Source organism: Podarcis vaucheri, assembly GCF_965113315.1.
Source record: "Podarcis vaucheri genome assembly, chromosome: 7".
Classification (NCBI taxonomy): Eukaryota; Metazoa; Chordata; class Lepidosauria; order Squamata; family Lacertidae; genus Podarcis; species Podarcis vaucheri.
Window position 1 is genome coordinate 45,134,889 of NC_138765.1, and position 22,508 is coordinate 45,157,396.

A 22,508-nucleotide genomic window follows, 5' to 3' on the forward strand; every position below is an offset into this window, starting at 1 on the left:
GTATCCCCCCCTCCCCGCCGGATCTTATAGTTGTTTCTTCGGAGGTAAACCCTGTTCCCACTAAGTTTGACGGGTCTGGCTCCCTATATCTCAGCATGGCGAGGACTGCGACGTCACAGGGCATAGCTGTCAACTTTTCCCTTTTCTTGCGAGGAATCCTATTCGGAATAAGGGAATTTCCCTTTAAAAAAGGGAAACGTTGACAGCTATGTTACAGGGGCGTCCGATCCTCGCTTCCTCTACAAACGATACGGCGCTGGCTCAGTATTTTGCGGACTATCATTTTGCGCTCTGAGTCTCTTAAGCCACCCCCCCCCCAACACAACTTGCTGGTTCTTTGGCTGGCAACTGACAGCGGGAAACTGAGCCCCACTTGAAACCTCGAGCGAGGAAGCGTTGCGGATAACAAGCCGGTTTGGGAATGCTTCAGGCTTCGGGACTTCATGGGGGTTGACCGCTTCTGAACCGGCGCGCTTTGTATTGTCCGGCGGCAAAGCAAGGATGAGAGAGCGAACCGGAACCTCCGCCCCACCAGCCCGCCCTCAGCCCGGGGATCCAGTTTTTGGTGCCTAGTATCGCATTCAGGGTGATTTTTCACGGTTGGAAAATTTTCTGCGGCAGAAATTGAACTCCCGCTGGGAAAGATTTAGATCTTTTAGGAATAGAACTTTTTTTTTTGTAGCCAATATGTTTTTCCAAGTGGGTTGTGGCTGATCATTGCACTCCTCTAGCAAAAGGAGAAGAGGGGAGCTTTAAAAAAAGAGAGTCCTACCAGCCTACAATAAGCGCAGATGTACCTCCCTTAAAAAAATCCCGCTGCCTGCACATTATATATGGAAAGCAACCTGGCTTCCCCCAAAGAACCATGGGAGTTGTAGTTTACACCTCAGAAAACTACAGTTCACAGCGCTCTTAACAAACTACAGTCCCCCAGGATTCCATGTGCTTTAAATGGGCTAAAGTGATAAAGCAGTCTTCTGCCCAGCAAACACACCTGTTTGAATAGTAGCGTTGGAAGGGACCCAAGGATCATCTAGGCCAACTTTTCTCAACCTGTGGGTCCCCAGATGTTGTTGAACTACAACTCCCATCACCCCTAGCTAGCAAGGCCAGAGCTCAGGGATGATGGGAGTTGTAGTCCAACAACATCTGGGGACCCACAGGTTGAGAACCACTGATTCTAGTCTAAGCCCCTGCACTGCAAAGGTATGTTGCTATAGCCTGGCTCGCTCACCTTTCCATATATCTGGTATTATTTTGGTCCTTCTTTCCCTTTGTTTATCTTTAACATGATGTGAGGTAGAAAGGAGGGACTTCTGATAACTAGGCGAGGTACTTGAGGTGTCTATCCTTTTCCCAACCCGGTGACATTTGGTGGCAAGGAGTTAATAACATTAAGATGGGAGGTGTGAAGAATGAGATCTATTGCCCTGAGCTCCTTTGAGTTGGGGTGGTGTAGTGGTTAGAGCAGGGACACAGGACCTTTTTCAGCCTGAGGGCCATATTGTCTCATGTTCCTGGGGTCAGCAGGGCCAGAGGCAAAAGTGGGCCGAGCAATGGATGCAGCGCTTGCCTTTGTACTGTAGGCTACATTCCAGGCAGGCAAAAGCCAGAGGTTTCTGCACAGGCCTCTCTTCATCCAGGAGGCAACTTCACAATTTTAGGACATGTTTTTGCCAGGCAAAAGCAACTGAAGAGGGCCTGGAGCAAATTGGGGGGCGTTCTAAGGATCAGGTGAAGAGACCAGGAGGCCACATTCAGCCCCTTCACCTAAAGTTCCTCACCGCTGGGCTAGAGCACCAGACTAGGACTGGGGAGATCTGGATACAAATCCCTGCTCATGCACAAAGTTTGCTTGTTCTCATTGAGTAGTGGGCCACTCACTCCCTTGGTTTAGCCGAATTTGGTTTTGTTTGTTTGGTTTGCTGTGAGGACAAAAAAGAGGAACTATGCAGGCTATCCTGAGATTATTGGAGGACAGCTAGACTCTCAGTACTGTAATAATAATGATGATGGTTTGTGATAATTATCATGCGAGTATGTCAAGCTCTGCTTGCTTAAATGGTTTTCTTAGCATGGCTAGTAAACTGCAGGAGGAGGCTACTGACAGCTCCAAGGTCTTATTGCTTATTCCAAGTGGCCTTTAGAAAAAGATTGACTCTATATATAGAATATGTCTGTTACTAGCTAGGTAGATAGTTGCCAGTAATCAATTTATTATTATTATTATGCTTATATCACGTCTTTTCTTCCAAGCAGCTGAAGGCGCACATGTCCTCCCACCCCCATTTTCTCCTCGCAACAACCCTGTGAGGCGGTGAACCCAAGGTCACTCAGTGAACTTGATGCCTGATTGGGAAAATAACACGGGTTTCTCCGCATCTAGTCAGACACTCTCATCATTGCCCCGCAATGCGCAGTGCCTGTGAGAATGGTCAGCAACTAGTGGCCTGTGGCCTAAACCTGTCCCATTCAGTGATGTCATTTGCTGCCCTTCAAATGCTAGCCTCTTAGAGAAAAGAAGGTTGTGAAGAACAGCACCTGGGATGCCAGTTATGGGAGCGGCCTTGTTCTGATTGACTTGTAGTCCTTTGGTGACATTCTGATTTTGATAATTCATCCAAGGCAGACAGTGGCCTTGCATATGGCAATTCAGATCCTACAGCTGTGATGGTTTAGAGGCGTCTTCTCCAGCCTGTGACCCATAATCTCCAACCACAGTCTCTGCTGACTGGGGCAGCAGAAGTTGTTGTCTAAAACACTTGGAGGGCATCAGGCTGGTTTAGGGAGAGAGATTCCTTGCCGCCTCAAATACTGCAACTATTGTTTTAAAAACTGACAGTACCAACTAGTTAATTGGTTGAGTCATTAGCTGAATTTTTAAAATGTGCATTTTTAACTTTAACCATAGTACTTCCTGTGTTAGGAGTCAGTTCTGATAGTGTTGTCCTAAAGTATCTTTTTGTGCAAATGACTTTCTTTTTGCTGCAAATGGTGGTTGCAATTATTATCTCTCTGTGTGCATATCTATATATCTATATTTAAAGGCAACCACTTACTTCCCTCTTTCATCACATTTTTAGGAGTCACTTCTGACTAGGGATGGACAAATCTGACAATATAGGTTCCTCTCGGCTTCTATTTTTTCAGCCTTCAGTTCTTTGCATTTCCACATCAGTTTGCAATTTTATTTTCAATTCCTCCTGAAAATTCACCAGCATTTCAATGTGACTTTCTCCTAATACCTACTTTTCCCGTATGCACCCCCCCCCGAGATACACCGTTTTTTGCAAAGCAATTTTCTCTAATATAATGCATTTTTTTAATGCTACTTCTACTGATATACGCATTTTTATGCACAGTGTATCCTAGTTGTAAATGTTACCTGGCTGAATTTCTGCAAAATTCAGAAGCACGTTCCATGTGTAGGATGGCTGTGCTTTGGTTTGTATATTGTTTTGTAAAGTGCAAATTAGGCAGGTTCAGTTTTAAATGACAACTGAATCAACCCCCCCTCCCAATCCCTTCTTCTGACACCCAAAGCTCTAAATGTCCACTGTTCAGACTCTGCCTTTGACTAGAGCTCTGGACAGGCTGAAGCCATGCTCATTTCCCCCCATATCCTCCCCAAAAGCAGCCTGGAATGTGCCTTGGGAAGGGAACATTGCTCTTTGCCTGCATTCCTAGTTGCCTGCATGTATCTGCAAATACGTCTGTCTTTTTTTTTGGGGGGGGGCATTGTATTTAAGCTAATTGTTCCAAAGCATTACTTGCTTTCCCGTGTGATGGACCTATTGTCTGAAGCCATTTCCCCCAATATCTCTTTCGATATAACCGCAATATGTATTCCCATTGGTGTAATTAATTTAGTTGAAGGGGAAGGGAAGCAGTGAGTAGGCCAAAATAGTTAAATCACTAGATAGCTGAAATTAAATGTTAGCAATTGTGATTCCTAATAAATCCGAGTTTCATTTCCTCTTGCAGTGACTGTTTCACTTCGAGTCCTTCTGGAGTTTACAGCACATTTCGTAGTTTTTGCCACCTCCTTGCTCACAGATAACACAAACAGGAAGGAGAATCGGTTATGCATTTGATGGAGGACCTTCTGCCGAGTCATTTTTATTTAGAATAAGAAAAATAAAATATTAGTTAGATCTGCTTAAATACAATATTTGTGTCATAGTAAATTGAAGATTTTCTTGGGGAAATGATTTGTAACATAGAACCAGATAATAGGGGAAAGGGAAACTTATTAAATGATAACTCTTATAGCAATGCTGCTAAATTATAAAAGAGAGAGAGAGAGGTGATGATATCAACCATGTTAAATTAATAAATCTGTATTGCCTTATTTTACACCGAGCTAATGCAGCATTTCTTGGTTTTTGCCTCTCTATTAATACCCAATCATCAAGTAATTTTAATTGAATATTTGGATGCCGCAGAGGTCTATGTTGGGCTTTGATTTGATTGAGTCAGTTGTAATGCTAGGAGAGGGATGTCCTCTTTATAGTCTAAAGATAATAAAAGGATGCTGACCACAACACTTCTTGGATGCTCTTCAGGTGGGGTGGGGGTGGGAAAATTGAATACCTATCCCTTCCAAATGAATGCATTCATAATAGGATGGATTTGCCAGTTGGCATGAAAGCAGAGGTCATCTTGAGGAAAATGACACCTAAGGTCTAAAGGAGTCATCTGCTTTAAGAGATCCTGGGCAAGATGCCAAATATTGCATTTAAGAAGACGTATCCCCAAGTTTTTTTGTTTTTTGTTTCGGTCCAAAAATAACACGGGAGGCAGGCAAAACAGGCATCTGGAAATGATCGTTATCCATCCACCCATTTGTTCATCCTCACATCGTCTCCCTGCAATGCACTATGCTGCACTATGTTCGGAACGCATTTTAATATTCTACACTAGCAAGCTTGGGTGTTGGAAAGGATATATAAAAATAGAAGCCTTACTTTCAAAAATGGTATAGTGGACAATTTTTCTAAACTGGAAATAAAATTTGGGTATCATATCTATCTGTTGTCTTTTTTCTTTTAATTTTTTTAAAGAGCTCTCAAGAAACAGGATTTATTTCTTGTCATGCTCTTATATACTCCAAAAATGGATTTATTCGCAGCTGGGCTAGCTTACAGTATTTTTTGCTGCTGTGTGCTTTTCCGTCACAGGCAGAGTTCATGAGGAAACATTGAATATATGATTATTTCAGGTACAACCTAGGATGTGCTTATTGCGGAGCAGTGACATTAATGGGATTACTCTGGGGTAAAACTGATTATGCATTGCAGTCACAAGCAATGCAGATGAGGTTATTCATGCTCAAATTTGCACCAGAGTTCCTTGTAAACTGTGTCCTTGTAAAGCTTCAGTCCTATAGGCGCTTACCTGGGAGTGAGCCTCGCAGGACTTTTTCCTGAACAGACATGCATAGGATTTCACTGCAAAAGAATGTATTTCTCTTCCTCTAAAATAATTAGATTTTTCAATAAATCCTCCCAGTTTGAGCTTATACAACATGAGAAATTTAAGGAGCAACAGCGTTTGCTGTTACACTGCTACGTATGTACATCAATTCACTATTCTTTTGTTCATTTACAGTAACATAGCTAATTATTCTGATGAGTAGAAAATAAAAGAAATGCATTACGAAAAATTAAAGGCTACAATTCTATATTATCTAAGCTGGGAACAAGCCCCATTAAACTTAATGAGACTTACATCTGAGTAGACATGACGAAGGCTGCACCATAAAGGAACGTTAGCTCACAGCTTGGAGAGCAAGGTGTTTTGTTTTTGATTTAGCAATTTCCCCCTCCTATCTTTCTAGTTCTTTTTCTATGGCTTTCCTATTACAGAATTGATATGAAAATCAAAGGACAGAACTAGAAAATCCATTTCAGATAATGCTTAATATTATCAGTGCTGCTGCTTCAAACAATGTACTGAGATAAGGCTTGTGCATCAAAGACTGCAGTTGTAAATACACTTATTAGGGAGTAAATTCTATTGAACTTGCTTCTGAGTAAAACTATCAAGCATCAAGCTGCTCCTGATTTCTGCTTTATGTCAGACTAATAAAGCTTTATTTTAAAAAACACTTTTATTAACTATGTTTTTTTAAAAATATTTTTTTTTTACTAAATTAGGTATCCAAGAGAATCTTCTACATCAGTGATGTGAAAATTCCTGTTATCTGGAGTCTGACAAGGTACAGTTTTATTTTATTTGCGTAGCTGGCTTCTGCTTTCTCCTCCTGCAGCCAAGCTGTAGCATAATGTAAGAGAAGAAAAATTATTGACCACAACAGAAGTGTCCCTGTTGATTTCCCAAAGCTTTGCGGAAGCCGCTGTGTTTTGCGTAGTGGGGACTTTAATGGTGTCTCTTCTCGAATTTTCCTTTGGAACTCCTGCAACTCTTTTACTGAGTGCATGATCTTTTGCCGATGTTATTCTCTGTGTGTGTTTTGTATATGAGTGCGTTCCAAACTGCAACCAAGTATGTGAATTGTGACAACTTTCCCTCCAATCCTATTGAGTATCCGTGCTGCTCGGTTTATGTCTACCCCTTTTCTCAGTAAAGTATCCCCATCAGCACCAGTCCAGATACTAGTCAACTGTTGTTGCTGCTGTTGCACCCTGTGCTCGCTCTTTTCAAAGCATGAGGCAGGCTGTCCAAATGAAATGCAAGTAAGCAGGTGGAAGGGAGAGTGTATGAGATGTTTTCTGATTTTACTCTTTGATTCTTCACAGCATGCAATCCAGTTCCATTTCTCTGTTTACCTTGAAGAGGGCAGCTGCCCTCCTTTGCAAGGGACAAGGTACACATTATGTTAGCCATGCAGATGTGCCTTTGAGTGCAGAAGTGTGTTTTGTTGTTTTTACATAAATGGCCAGAATGGGAGCTCAGATCTGGGTTGGAACCCTAGCACAGGAAGGGTAAGGGGCTCTAATCTCTCTCCCCACCAGCTGTGGTTTCAGTCCATATGGAGGGCCCTACATCTGTGATTTGCACAGGGGGATAATAACATTGGAGTAATAACTGCCAACCTAGCAGTTCGAAAGCACACCAGTGCAAGTAGATAAATAGGTACCACTCCGGTGGGAAGGTAAACAGCGTTTCTGTGCGCTGCTCTGGTTCTCCAGAAGCGGCTTAGTCATGCTGGCCACATGTACGCCAGCTCCCTTGGCCAATAAAACGAGATGAGCGCTGCAATCCCAGAGTCGGCCACGACTGGACCTAATGGTCAGGGGTCCCTTTACCTTTACCTAATAACTGTAAGTTTTTCCAAATCAATGTTGCAGGCATGAAGAGGAGGAGGAATTTGAACTAGGATTATAGTTGTGTGCGGAGCCGAAATCCTTTCTACCCCAAATGCAAGAATGCTGGTCTGAATTGCTTTTCCGCAGACCCTGAGGCAGTTTGTATGTAAAAGTGAAAACCAAAGCCCTGCCCTTAAAAGTGTACCTAGTAAAGCTGCTTGAGGATTTTGATTTCTACGCAAACTGACCTGATATTCATCTCCCGGAATAACACACAGATTGGAATGTTACTATCCTTTGGATTTTGCAGTTCTCTGAATTTTGTGGTGCATTTCTTATCTAAAGAAATGCTCCAAAAGGCTTTACAAGTTGTGTATTTTAGAATAAAATACATGTAGAAATGTGTCTATTGAGATAAGATGCATATTTAAATATATATTTTATGTGATTTAATATGTATTTAAATACAAATTTTCATGCATTTTTTTTTAAAAAGGAAAAGAATTTAGAAACAGGATGGGATGGATTTATGAATAAAAATGTGCAAGATTACCATGGAACAAAAATAGACAAACCTGTCCACCCCAACAGCCATGTAGCTAACATAATGTGCAGTTTGGCTCTTAGTCCTTGCATAGGAAGTGCAGGGAATTTTTGGCGCTCTAGATGTTGCTGAACTACAACTTTCATCAACTCCAGCAGACACGGTCTGTGGCCAGGGATGATGGGACTTGCAGTTCAACAACATTTGCAGGGCCCAAGTTTCCCTTCACCTGTTGCATAGGGACATCTTGTCTCATTGTCTGATAGGAACTAGTTGCTGTCCAAGCACCTGACTTCCAGCCATGAACACAGGTTGGTGGTGGTGGAGTGTGGGGTGGAGAAGCATCTCTCTTCCCCCTTACTCTTGTGCATCTAGTTGTTCATTTGAACACCTATCTGAGATAACAATTGCCCCTTTTTTGCAGTGTCTCGCTGTGTGTGTTTATTTGCATAATACCTTCAATATGTTTGGTGTTTTCAATTGTACAAAAATAGGTCTCTGCCCTGAGGAGCTTACAATTTGTAATTCAACACAGGTCAGATAAGTGAGGAAAAGAAGGGAGATGGAGGGAAAGAGGGACAGAAAATGCATTTATACCATCAAACTTCAATGCATATTCACAATTTCTGCTTTGTAAAGCACAGAACCATGTGAAGGGAAAAGAAGTGATAACGGGGAACAAGAAGCATGAGGACCAGTCCCTTGCACACACCTTCAGTTATTGCAGTGGGGTATCTCTGTGGCCAGCTCTGCTGAGTTACGATGCACTCAGGACATTTGGAGGTGGGTGGGGTTTATATCCTTATCTGCGGGTGATGTTTAATATCCTTGGACAAATGCACTCTTCCTTAACTTGTACTCCTCTGCATTTCTTACCTGACATGTCTGGGTTCTGTGGACAAGACTGAGCCCCATTAAATAAAATGGGTTTGTTTGCTTTGCTTTCGTTATTGGGGTAGAGGGTTCTAAACTTCAGTTTGTGACTTAGGGATGCTTCCTGGGACATAGCACAAGACCCTCTGATCTAGCATGCACATTGTTTTCAACCCCTTCTCTTTTTAAATTCTTGTTGTTTGTGCCTTCCTTTCTCTGCACACTTTAGGATCAGAAATGCATGTGGATTGTGGGGTTTTTTTTGGGGGGGGGTGAGTGGTCTCACAATGAATTAGCTTTTCCAATTACCAATATCCCTGTATGTGCCTTGAATTATGCAACCTCTTACATTACTTAGGAATGCTGGCTGCCCCGCTCCTTTACTTGGTCAGTAAGATGCTACGTTTATATACAATACCATTGCTTTCTTGCATTCCCCTAAACAAAATGGAATTAAAATTATATTTGCCAGCGGGTTAATGGCATAGCAAAAATCTTGATGGTAAGTTTAAAAGGACTTGCTTTGGAGCAGTGAGTTGACAGGTTGTGATTGGGGAGACATAATAGAAGTGGGTAGGCTTGCTGTCCTTATGCTTCAATGTATGCTGCCCCATTGTGGATACCCCATGCTTACAACAGGATATGCTGAGAAAAGACCAGGGTGGGGCACCTGGTGCCTGGGGGCCATATGTGGCCCTCCAGGCATCTCTCTATGGCCCTTGGAACTCTCCCCAGGCCATGTCCCTCACTAGCCCTGCATGTTTTCACTTGGCTGGAAGATGTTCTCAAACTCTGATGCCTCTGGCTTCCCTAGAAGGAGGCTAAAGAGTGTGTGAGAGTGTGTGTAGAAACTAGCCTACTGTCCATAATTGTTGCCCCACCCACTTCTGCCTCTGACCCCGCCCACCACTGGCACCTGGCGCTCAGAAAGCTGTTCAAAAGGGAATGACCCTGGGCTGATAAGGTTCTCTACCCTGGTTGTATAGAGTGTTGGAATATTGACATAACTCAATTATCTCCTGTGAAGCGGTAATGTGTCATCTCACAGTAAAAATGTGAAAGAAATAAATGGTACGGAAGCAGCAGAGAATGTGCATTGCAGTTCACAGATGTTCACATATCATTGATTCAGGCTTGCAAAGAAGTCAATAAAAACTATTAACTATTCCTCCTGCCTTAGTATACTTATGGTGTAGTAAAGTGGATATGAGTGTTGATGCTTGGAACAGAGAGATTTGGGTTGCTAGCCCCACACTGCTGTCAACCTCAATAGGAGTCCCGGGGCCAGTCACCATCTCTCAGCATAAGCACAGTAGCAGAGTTTGGGCGATCCCAGCGCTTGGCTCAGATGTGCAAGCAGTTCTGTCTTCCATCCTTTGTGCAACCTGATAAACAAGCCAGGAAGTCTTAAGTGAACAGTAGTTTCCTGGTTTCACCAAAACCAAGAAACCACTGTCAGTAGCTTCGCACCAAGCCTGGATATAAAGCCACGGCTTGACATTGGCTTCTTATCCTGCCTCGTTCCAAAGCTGTTAACTGTAATACCCCTTTCAGAAAAAAACTGGAAACAGTAGTTTCCACAGGAGAAATGGAGGCGTCATGTGCATCGCCACAACACCTGTTCATATTTTGGATTGAGTCAAGATACCCTCATTCTTACCAGCTCAGTATATAATATATTTATGGAAGATTGGTGGTCTGAAGTCATGTTTGGCTTTTGGAGAGAGGGAACCTCTCTTCCAGCTGAGAAAGTGTTTCTGTGCCTGATTACCCACAGGTGATTCTCATGTCCATTTAGTACATGATTACTAGGAAGTACAGGTGTGTCTCCACAGCAGAAGCAGATGGTAGAGTTTTGAGCTGTTTGAAAGGGCTGCACTACTCCCTGTGTGAAAAGCACCCTGCAAGTAGAAGACTAGCAAAAAAGTGAGTGATAGAAGTGTTCTTCTGATATACTAGCTTTGTTGTGCCTTTTGTTGTTAATTTCCAGGGAAGGAGCCACCATTTATGTTTCCTACAGGGTCTTTGATACAACACTGCTGCATAGGATCTTGGGGAATTAAAGCAATGGCTTGCAGGCTTAGTTCACTGGCATGGCAGGGTGGGCAAAGTAGGTATTCTATCCCGCCCACTATGCCAATGAACTATGCCTACAAGCCACCGTTTTTAATTTCCTACAATCCTATGGAGCAGCGTTCTATCAAAGACACTGTAGGTGCTGGTGGGTCTGGGTGGGCCCTCAACAGTTGCCTCAGGACGCTGGGTGGTGATGCCAAGCCTGACTACTTAGGCCAGATACGGGGAACATGATGGTGCTGAAGTACAACTCCCATTAGCCCCAGCAAGCACAGCCAAGAATGTTGGGAGTTGTAATTCAGCAATTTCTGGAGGGCCAAAGATTCCCTGCACCTGCCCTAAGTGCTCTGCATGTGTAGCTGAGTTTTATGTCCAGTGGAACTGTGTTTAGGACTGTGGGCTTTGTCATTAGCAGAATGAGCATTTGTTTGAATGCACCTGATCTGCAGTAAAGCGTTTGTACATTGCAGCTGGGGCTGCACGGTGATTCATGCTAGAAGAAAAGTGTGCAGTCTCAGTGCTCTTGCTCTGCTGCAATTAAATCTTTTTATTTAGCTTATTTTCAGTTCTCTGGTGTTTTGTCTTCGGGGAGGGAGAATCTGTAGAGTTAATGTGCACAGGCCTAACCTCTGGCTTTACAAAAACCAAACCTTCTGGGGAGGAAAAGGAGAACCGAATCATTTCACTTCCTCTTAAATCCTGGATTTAGCAATTGCTGACCGATTGGTGTTGCAAAAGAGATTAGCACAAAAAACCGTGTAACTTTGAAACAAACAGATATTGGACTGAGGAAGAGTTAATGAACTTATGTGGTGAGGTTCAGATTGTGCTGACCCCTATGGTAATATTTCATATAAGGTTACTGTTGGGAGAGAAATCAAATTTCAGCTGTGAATATGATTGACAGGTGGAAGCGAGGGAGAGAGAGACATCTGGTCAGATGGGGAATTTGGGAAAGAGAAGGACAAGTGGGGGAAGTGTCGGTGTAATATTAGGAATAATAAGCGTAGATATGAAAAGCCCAATACTTATACTCTCCAGAGGCATGCTTAACTTTATTCTTAAACTACCAGTCTTGAACTTGTCCGACTAAACTGCCATAAAAAAAGAAAAAAAGTATGGAGTTGGATGGCCATGTTGCTTATTTTGTGTCTAATTTGACTTTGCTGGAAAAAGAAAACTGTGTCTCTTTGAGTAAGTAATGGCTGGCATGAAGCATCGAAAGATGAAAGATGAGCAAGGCAGTAAAAACCGCTGGTTTTTAGCTGGAAAATATGAATGAAGCAAAATCAACCTTTCCTCTGTTTCATGAATGATATGTAGTGCATCGGAGACTCAGTGAGAGAGGGAGAATTTAATGCAGAGGTTGCAAAATAAGTAATAGTAGTAAATATTTAGTCCCTCCCTGGTTCTATGATTTATTTATCTCTCCATTGTATGGAGTATTTTTGGAATTTGAAGGTCCGTAGATAATTAATAAATATGAACCTAACTGTAATATTGGTTTGGATTATATTGGCATGTTAATTGTAATTGGTATGGGCTAATTTCATACCTCCCCACCTCCTGGATTTTATTTTTAACCAAAGAGATACTATGTGGGAAAGTGAACTGGTATTTTGGAATTCTGTATGTGTAGCGTGGATGTTGGACTGGGAAGAATAGTGGCAAGAGACTTAATCCTCTCCTAATGTTCCAGTTTCCTTTTTAAAAATGCAGGATTTTTATAGTTCATTTATGAATTTAAAAATACAGAGAATATGTATGTATAGAAAGATCATATTAATTAGGAAAAGTTTGTTCTGGAAACCTATTTCTTATGTAGAAGTATCTCTTTAATCTGTAATCTAATTTATTTAAAAAACCTTTTAGTTTTATGTGTGTCTATAATACTGTTTCATTCCCCTGATTTATCTTTTAGATATCTCTGAAATCTTTTGGATTTCAAAATGTCTGAAATCATTTGGTATCTATGGTATCTACCTTCTATGGAGGTAGATTTCCAAAGAAAGAATGAATATGAGAGTCCGAGTAGAACTGAGGTACTACAAGCTTTTAGGATTGGTTATAGAGATAAAATAAATCTCATTCCTAAACTTGAATTTCACCCCTCAGTATTATTTTCAATATAATTTTGCATCTTAATCTATTTTAGTTTTTCATTTGTGGGATTTTAATTTGTAATAAAGTACACATTTCATCATTTATTATGAAAATTATTGTGCCAAAATATACTTTAAAATGAAAATGAACCTATCTAGAAATTAATACTTTACATAGTGTTATTCCAGCTTATGTCTACTCAGAAGCAAGTCCCATTGAATTCAATGGGGCTTATTCCAAGGTAAATGGGATTGAGATCGCTGCCTTTGGCAAGCAGCTGCAAGTGTTAATTTAAGCAGTGTGTAGGTTTCCTTTAGTATAAAAGCAACGCCTCTTTGGCATCTGTAAGGAATTTAAGATTATAGACTCAGTGTTCTCTTTGTGCTCCATATTTTTAAAGCTTTTTAAAGCTCTCACATACTCCAAAGTGTATAGGGTCACATAAGCATCACACACGCATATTAGTCTGTGTGCATATGTATAATTGCCGAAATCCAGTTTTTTTTTCTTAGTAGGTGTCGCAGCACTGTAAAGTGTTGTGCATAGTGCACAAATGATGAGATCAAACCCATTACTGGGTGGGTCTTAGTGGAAGTCTGTGCAGAATTCTACCAAGCACAGGTGTATAGAGGAATCCCATGCAGTTTCAGAATGGATTTTTGTAGTTTCACTTCTGTGTTATCAAGTTGTTGTGCATGCCAAGGTAGATGTAACACACAGAATCAGAGTGGCTGCTGACTGTACTATGCTGTTGCAATGCATATCCATCCAGTTTTTATGTATGTATTTACCTACTTACATACTGTGTGACTGCACGTCCACTTTGGATCCCCTGGCCCATCCATATTAGTCAGGCGCCTTCACTGCATTGTTTTTGACACCTGCTAAAAAAGCTTTTTTCATCCCAGCAAGCCTACTCAGGCATGTAATTTTAGCACACAAAGTAAGTATAACTTTTAAAATTATTTATTTAATTTTATATCCTAAGATGCTTATGTAATTTGTTTTTTATTGGTGTTTTGAATGGATATTTTAGGCCGTCTATTGCAAACCACCTAGAAGTCTTTTGTTCTTGTAAGCATTTTGTGGAACAAATAAACAATTGTCACTTTCTGTAAAAAAATGTATCTAAGCAGCTTACAAACACAGTACCAAGCATGTTGTCAATCATTAAAACTAAATGTGCAGAAAGATTTCTAAAGGCCTTCATCCAACAAATGAATCCTACCCAACCTTACTAAAAGAACATGACCACAAGCAGGCCATAAATACAGCAGTATGATATAAGTAAAAGACTAAACAACAACAACCCAGGTCTGCTGGAATGGCTTAGCCTGGTGCCTAAAACCTCATAGTATTGGTGCCAGGTACGTTTCCCTGGAGAAAGCATTTCACTGTGTGGAATGTACTGCTCAGTCGGTGGAGCATGAGACTCTTAATCTTAGGGCTGTGGGTTCGAGCCTCACACTGGTCAAAATATTCCTGCTATTGTAGGGGGTTGGACTAGATGACCCTTGTGATCCCTTTCAGTTCTATAATTCTATGATTCTACTATGGTAGGGGGTTGGACTAGATGACCCTTGTGATCCCTTTCAGTTCTATAATTCTATGATTCTACTATGGTACATGATACTGTGCCTATATTTCATGGCTCAGGTTTGAGAGGGTCCTTGGTAGAATGCCAGCAGGCTCCCCCGCTGAACCACCATTAAAACTGCCCACATTGCCCTAGAGCAGGAGTGGGGAACCATTTTCACCTTGAGGGCCACATTCCCTTATGGACAACCTTCCAGAGGCCACATACCATTGCTGAGTATGTCCAGCCACAAACCACTCTCCAACTGCCTTCCAGGCAAAGCAGAAGGTATTCAAGGGTACATTCCTGGCAGGTAAAATAACTGGAAGAGGGCGCAGAGGAAAGCCACTTAGGGACGTGGCTTGAGTGTGTGTCACCTGGGCAGAGTATCAAGGGCCAGATAGAGATGCTTAGAGGACCACATTTGGCCCCTGGCCTGCCCTAGAGCATTGCCACCTTGGGAGCATTGTGGGAAATGAGAATGGCCACGGGAACCAGCTGCTTTGTGAAATGAGCCCAAGGCAGCCCTCAGCTGTAGGTCCTGTGCTGGGGTCTAGTCATGGTGCCCAATAATTGAATCGTTGTGAGTGGCTTTGGACATTAATTTTATTATTATATCTGGATCCTACATAATTTTATTTTCTGTGTCTCCCTTTGGCTTACTCTGAAAACGAAAAGCCTTTGATTCAGAACATAACAGGTGGTTTTCCACACTGCCCTGGCCAAATTAGGACAACTGGCAATCTACATTTATTGACCAATAAGCTGGGTTTCTACATGGAAGGTTTTAAGTCAACATGACCCCTTTCTCTCCCTTTTACTATCTGTCTCGGGACTTAGGCAATGAATTACTGAAACTGGCACAGGTAAAAATGAATTTCTTCCGCAAATGAAATGTGATTGGATTTTCTTTTTAGTGAGCTGGCAACCGGAAACTGATTTGGTAACACATCTCAGGTACACGAAGGGAATAAGGTAAAGCACTTTGACGTCACATAGTGAAAGCTATTACATAAATTAAATTTGTCATTCTTCTGTTTGTTTTATCTTGCTCTCGTGACCTAATGTTGCCACCGTGTGTGTATGTTAGGTGGGTGGGGTGGCAGATGCTGGTCTGCTTCCCAGAGCGAGCTGACAATAGTCCTGTCTTGCTTGTTCACAGTGATGTGGCTTTTCCAGGAAGATTGATAAGAATGCAAGGCGAGCCTTAAATAGTGCAACCTAGTGGATTGCTAGCTGCCTCTGAATTTGGCAGTAGCTTGGCACAAAGCAGGGATGAGGTGACAAGAGAGTACTCGGAATCCCCTTGCCGTACTTAAATCAAAATAGCTAACATCAACCAAAGTGCCCCCAGTTCGGGATCTGGGTGAGCATGTGGAGATCTTTGCCTGTGAAATGGATGCACCAGCCTAAATATCCCATTCCGTGTATATACAGGCAACTGAATCTTATTTCAATACAGTATGGCTGTATCTTGTGCTGGAGTTACATTCTGGGGATGGCAAGTATGCCACATAAATACATGTGTCCAAACCAACCCCCTCATGATCTTCCTTTGCTTCCAAGCAAGGCTCTCTGCCTTGCTTTCGGGGGCTCTGGGACCCTCTCAAACAGGACCTGGGAGGCTTTTGCGAGATCTCACAGGGCCATCCAAGTTCCCACGAGAGCCTCCCGGAGTCTGGTAAATGAAGCAGAGAGCTCCTAAGCTCTCTACCTCACATACAATTAATTTGCCAAATTTAAACTGGTCAGCTTTCTTTTCTATCTTTTTAAATAATATTTTATAACAACTTTTCATAATACATTACAATTAAAAAAACAAACACCTAATCTAAACCAAAATAAAAGCAAACGAAAGAAAGAAGAAAGAATAATGCAAAGTCCTCTCAGGTAAATCTTAAATCTTATCTTGCACATAAGCAGGTGGATTCTCCCAGCATTCACCTGGTAAGATGCGATCGAACTGTACTGCTGACCTAACGACATCATTTACTTTGCTTGATAGAGGCAGGCTACCTTAGGGCAGGCTGCACAGCACACTCAAAGCTCTGTCCTCCAGTGCCTCACTGCAATTTCCTGCCCCTCTCCCCCAGTATATGCTGCCTGAGGTGGCGCTCTCACTCAACCAAATGGTAGAGCCGGTCCTTGGACGTTGGCAGGCCTTGGTTTGCCCTTGAGGGCTCTGGACATTTCCCTCTCATGTTTGAGTAATGTCCTCTCCTCCTCCTTTGCTGTGGACAAATTTAGATCTTCCAAGTTCTCTGGATAACTTGCCTATTGTTTCATTGTAAATTATGCTGGAGAGAACAGGACGGTTAATAATGCTTTCAGTAACCACAGAGTTCAGTTAAATCATCTCCCTTCCTTTCATACAATAGTTGGGCTTTTCTCTGTTCCCCACTGCTGTGCTCATTCAGTCATACCTTTTGACTGTTTTCTTTCTTTTCTTGTATTTTTGCCTTGTGCTAAAAATATAACCTGACATCTTCCCCCCCCCAAAAAAAACCACTCACCCAGCTAAAAAGGTGCCCCTCTTATTCCTGGACTATAATGTCAGTTCCACCAGATCAAAGGCTGGGAACATAAAAGTCAAGATCTATTATTTATTTCGCAGTTTGCGTCAATGATCCTTTTTGCTTTCTCGTGATACTTGCTGATGTTTTTAATGCTGCGTGTGCTCCTCGAAAGCATTTGTCCCCTACAGACAATATACATATTAATGTAACCTATCAGTGCTTAACAAGCTTGGAGGAACCTTACACATACCAGATAGGTTTATTTTCAAAAGGTTAGATTTTCAAGGAGAGCAAGATGGCCATCCCATTTTGAGCTGGTGATTATCTTGGCCTAAACACAAGAAATATTTGAGGTAGGGTTGAGATGCAGTCCAGCTTGTTTGCAGGATGGGAGACTTTATCTACCCATTTTATAATCTGCATTTTTGTAGATTATATAGGCTGAGACTTAGGAAAGAATACCATGAAATTCATTTAAATTAAATAAAAAATCTGGTTCCCTATATTGTTAATTGAACAGTTGTTTTTTCATTTGTTATAAATGGTGTGCCATAGTCTGATCACACCAGCACCATACATTTAAAACACACTTTAAGCACATGGCTCCCCCCCCCCAAGAACCATGGGAACTGTAGTTTACCCCCACAGAGCTATAATTCCCAGAACCCTCAACAAACTATTCTTCCCATGATTCTTTGGGGGAAGCAATGTGCTTTAAATTGATAGCATGGATGTGACCTAAATCGCCAAACCTCTCATCAGCAATTTGTAGTCTCGTGAAATTTTATTTGCAACCTTTTCAGCCTGTGACTATTTCACATTGGCTGCTTCCTCGTGAAGACTCAGCAGAGGCCACCTCTGGCGGCAGTTTGTTACATCTGCAGCAGGGCTTGTTTCACCCAAGGGCCAAATTCTGTTCTGGTACCAGTGGTAGCTCAGGGCAAAAACGAGTGGAGCAGCATACAATATATGAATGCCATCTTTTTTTGCATATCCAATGGGAGTCTTGAGTGATTTTCAAAAAGGTATCCATCCCCTCGTTGATTAAATGGAGTGATACTTTTTTAAAAAAAACCACACACACCCAAACTATTTGTTTATTTTAAAAAATACAAATGCAAATTACAGATGCATTCCCCATTATTTATTGCAGATTATGGGTAGTCTCCCCTATAATGGCACTTGAGGTAACTCAGGCACACGTCTGATCCCCGCTCTGGGTTTTATCCTGACAACAACCCTGTGAAGTAGGTTAAGCTAAGAGAAAGTGGATGCCTCAAGGTCACCCTAGTGGCTGAGAGGGGATTTGAACCCTGGTCTCTCGGGTCCTAGTCCAACTCCTAATCCCAAATGCTGAATCCGGGCCCAACTGTGTCCTGTTTTGTGTTAGGAGGGGTCTGGGAGAAAAGACCTTAGGAACATAGAAAGCTGTCTTATACTGAGCTCTCCTAGCTCTGGCAGTGGTTTCCTAAGGGGTCTCTCCTAGCCCTTCCTTGACATGGTAGGTAGGGATTGTAACGTTTTGCCTGCAAAATAGATGTAAAGCTTCCCTGTCAAATGCGTACTCCAGTCAAGGAACCATTGGAGGGTGCCCAGATTCTTGTTGAGCTGAGGGGATTAATTTGCCCTCACCTTTTGAGCTCAGCTATTTGAGGGGAACACACGGCTTTTACTGTTTCCTTTAAAATGTAATTGGGATCAGGTTGATTACGCCTCTTCTTGTCTCTGACACCCCCTCCTTCTTCTTTGCTCCTTTGGGGACACTCCTGAAGAGCCTTTTACAATCAATGGTTGACCTCGTTAAGCAAAACCATAAAAGTGATTTCAGAGTTTGCATTGTTAAATAAAAGCGCACCCGAGAATAGCATGAAATTTGCAGCGGATCTAACCAAACAGAGCTAACAAGCAGGGCTATGTGTATTCCATACAATTCTATGCATATATATATTCCTCAGTGTTTCAAAATCCTGAATAAAAGACCATCTTTTTCCTGCAATCAGCCACAGTGACGGTAGTTTATTTTCATATGCAAAATTAAGTATTCATTTATTAAACTCATTTATGCAACCATGTTATTTTTATGTTTTTATTTTTAGCTCAGTCTCCTCTCTGGGAATTATTCTTGCTTTTGACTCCCGTTCTCTCTCCAGACCCCCCCTCCCTCCCAACAAGGCAGTTCATTTAGAAAGAAATGTTTATGAGAAGAGCTTGTCAGTTGGCATTTTTACTGGTGCACTAACCCAAAGGTAAAATATAAAGGCATGTCTTTTCCATGCTGGGTTGTTGTTACTAGAAGGGGTTCCTCCCTTGTTAGCTTGATAAATAATTTTACTAGCTAGAACCTGCTGAAATTTTATGCCGGCTGTCTATTTTCTACATGCTGCAAATAAATCCCAGCACTTGGAGGGCTCTAAAACTCCAAACACATGGCAGCTCCTTATTTGGGTCCTGGTTGACTAAAATATTCATATTTTTTTTACTTTATTTTTTAGTTTATCTCATAGGAGTATAGGAGGTTGTCCTATGCCAAGTTAGACGATTGGTGCATTTTTCCTGTTTCTGTTACCATAGACTGGCAGCAGCTCTTGGGGTTTAAAACTGGGGTCTCTCATGACTGTATCTGGAAATGGGACCTTTTGCGTGCAACGATTTAGGACTACACGCGTAACACAGTGAGGTGGTTGATTGTTGAAGGACTGGAATGGACTTTACCACTTCAGAATGCAGGGAGGGTGGGTGAGGATGTCACATTTTTGAGAAAAACCCAGTTTAAAGAAATCCTGCATGCCAGGAATGACAGGAAGGTCCTTGAGTCATTTTTGTTTTTAACCCCCACCCCACCCCCAGTTGTGTTGCTATTCTATTTTCAAGGAGTGTTTTAACGTAGGGGAGCATCAAAAAAGTAACCGCCTCGGTTTGCAGTTTTGCAGCCCATTCTTCCAGCCCTCTCCTTTTCCTGCTGTATGTGTGAGTCCAATGCTTTATTCTTTTCTGCTACTGTTGATTTTAATATTTTTGGAGTATTTGGAGTGGTTTGCCTACATTTCAATTTCCCCATAATTCCCTCGTTATACCTTAATTCTGAAGTATAATCTGGAGTCTTCAGCCTCAGTTTATGTGGCCAACAGTGTCTGCTACATTCTTATTCCAGTCAGAGTTTTTTCACTGTTATCCTGGCCTTTAAAAGTTCCTCCACTCACCATCCTTTTGGAAGGGGCCATGGTTTATTTGTAGCCTGTTTTTTTGTTTTGTTTGTTTTGTTTAAATGCCAGGCTTCTGCCTTGGGTGTATAGCACACTAAAATCGGAAATAAATTACTTTCACTTCTTTTCAGAAAGTAGCTGCATTGGTTTAATGTACTTAAAAACAAACCCAAGGGTATAAAATTAGTGGGATTTTGTTTGTGGGTAGACCTACGTATGTTTGGGAATTCTGAGGTAGCCATCATGAGAACTTGAACCTAGGCAGTCATAATTCCAGATTAGTTAAAACTAGAACATTTCTTTGTCTGGTTCCACCAACCAGCCATCTGCAGCCCCTGGACGGATTACTTCCCAGGGCACTTGGTACCCAACAGCAAAAGAAAAAGTTACCCACCTCTGTTCCTGGGTGTTATGGTAAATTTAAATTCTAAAATTTAAATTTTAAATGTCTGCTCCCAATCCCTTCAGAGAGCCCAATACAAGTGTAGGCGGTGGCCTGTGCTGCTGCTTCAGCAGATCTTGTCATGACGCCAGGCCTGAGGTTACGCTGCAACATTTCACAGAAGAAGAAGAGGAGTTTGGATTTGATATCCTGCCTTTCACTCCCCTTAAGGAGTCTCAAAGTGGCTAACATTCTCCTTTCCCTTCCTCCCCCACAACAAACACTCTGTGAGGTGAGTGGGGCTGAGAGATTTCAAAGAAGTGTGACTGGCCCAAGGTCACCCAGCAGCTGCATGTGGAGGAGCGGGGACACAACCCGGTTCCCCATATTACGATACTACCGCTCTTAACCACTACACCACACTGGCTCTCAAGTAAAACAAGCATGTTTTCATGTACTTACAACACCCCCATTCTCCCATCAAGGATCACTTGATCACTCCACAGCCCACCCCAGTGAAGGCTGGTCCATTTGGGCTAATGGGAAATTGCCCTCCCTCCCTGCCTGCCTTCCTCCCTCTTCAAAGGCACAGGCTCTAGGCTTCCTCTTCCTTAGCCTCAGCTTTGCCTTGGTAGAACTCAGCATGATGGAGGATGGGAGCAAAAGTAGAATTGGTTGACTCTCCTCCCAACCTACCAGTCCCATTGGACACCAACAGGGTCATGGGGGTAGGGGCAGCCAGGTATACTTGCCCAAGACCTTGGAGAACTAAGGTGGGCTGTCTCTCCCCCCCCCCCAGGACTGGCTGCTTTTTTGTTTGAGCTATAACTTTATTCTAAGAAGACTCCCCCTTCCCCAGGTGTCAGACAAGCTCTACTCAGGCCTGGGCACCAGCCACCACCGCTCTTCCCCTGTATGTGGCATTGCCACCTTTTCTAACCATCCTTTGCTCCTGTCCCTTTGACTGGATTGGTCACAGTTTGGGGTGGGGGTGGGATCTGGAATGGGCATCTGAAATACACTGCAGATCATGCTGCTCTTTAAGGCACAGCTCCAGGGCTGTTGAAAAGTTGGCAACCCTAGTGTAGATATTCATTTACTCTGAATCTAGGCTGTCATGCCCTGCTTTATAGAGCAGGGTGTGTTACTTAACTGGCTGTAGCACTTTGCATTTTACAATTCGTTTACTAATACTGTACTGTGGAAGGAAAGTGAATCCTAGAAACAGTCTTAAAAAGGCATTTGTCTAAAGGAAAGATATTAATCAGGGGCAGGAATACACTGCAAGCAGGAAAGAGGGATTCTGGCAATTAGGGGCAGTTGAAGGTCATTCTTCTTCCACAATCTCTGCCTTGTTTATTTAGTAACAAGTAGCTTGGGGTTAAGGATGAGCAGATCTCCACTTTAGGCTATTCTCAGTTTCTCATTTTTTCTAGCCATGGTTTGCCACATTTCCACAGTAGCTTGTGTTATTTTTTAAAAGTCCTCACAAAATTCACCATGATTTGAGTGTGCATCTCTCCTAATTTACCAATTTTGCCTGATATTCATTTTTGCAAGCCATTTCCCTTAATAATAATGCAATTTTGTAAGTTGTTTTCCCACCAGTCTGTTCACTGTATGCTCTTTTTCCAAAAATGCAAATTTATGTACATCTCTTTTGGTTGGGGAACTGTATCACAAAATTCAAAGAAGCACAAATTTTGAAAAATAGCTCTTTTGCAGCTTGGATATTGTTTTGAGAAGTGTGAAGCAGGTTGTTTTGCATTAAAATGAGAACCAAAATTGAATCTCTCCCCCATCCCTAAATCCTAGTCTCATGCACACAGCAAGGCTTTTGTTTTGTTTTTTACAAATGCAATTAGAGAAGCAGCCAAATGACAGCTGTTGGAAGTGTTAAATTAGGCCAAGGACTCCAAGTAGCAAAGTTTGGTTATATTACATAATTTATTGGAACGCAGCAT

General features: G+C 42.1%; 1 protein-coding gene across 2 annotated transcripts in view; it reads left to right on the forward strand.

The window, feature by feature from the left end:
* MAF (MAF bZIP transcription factor) overlaps positions 1–22,508 on the forward strand; it is a 228,885-nt gene that overhangs the window by 11,356 nt on the left and 195,021 nt on the right. Inside the window, exons 2-3 of one of the 2 annotated variants that reach the window (XM_082232372.1) lie at positions 6,159–6,220; positions 7,314–7,332. In XM_082232372.1, the coding sequence (XP_082088498.1) occupies positions 6,159–6,192 (34 nt within the window). In that variant the 3' untranslated portion in view covers positions 6,193–6,220; positions 7,314–7,332. Of the gene's footprint in view, positions 1–6,158; positions 6,221–7,313; positions 7,333–22,508 lie in introns of those variants that run through there. The other variant, XM_082232371.1, reaches the window with a different exon arrangement.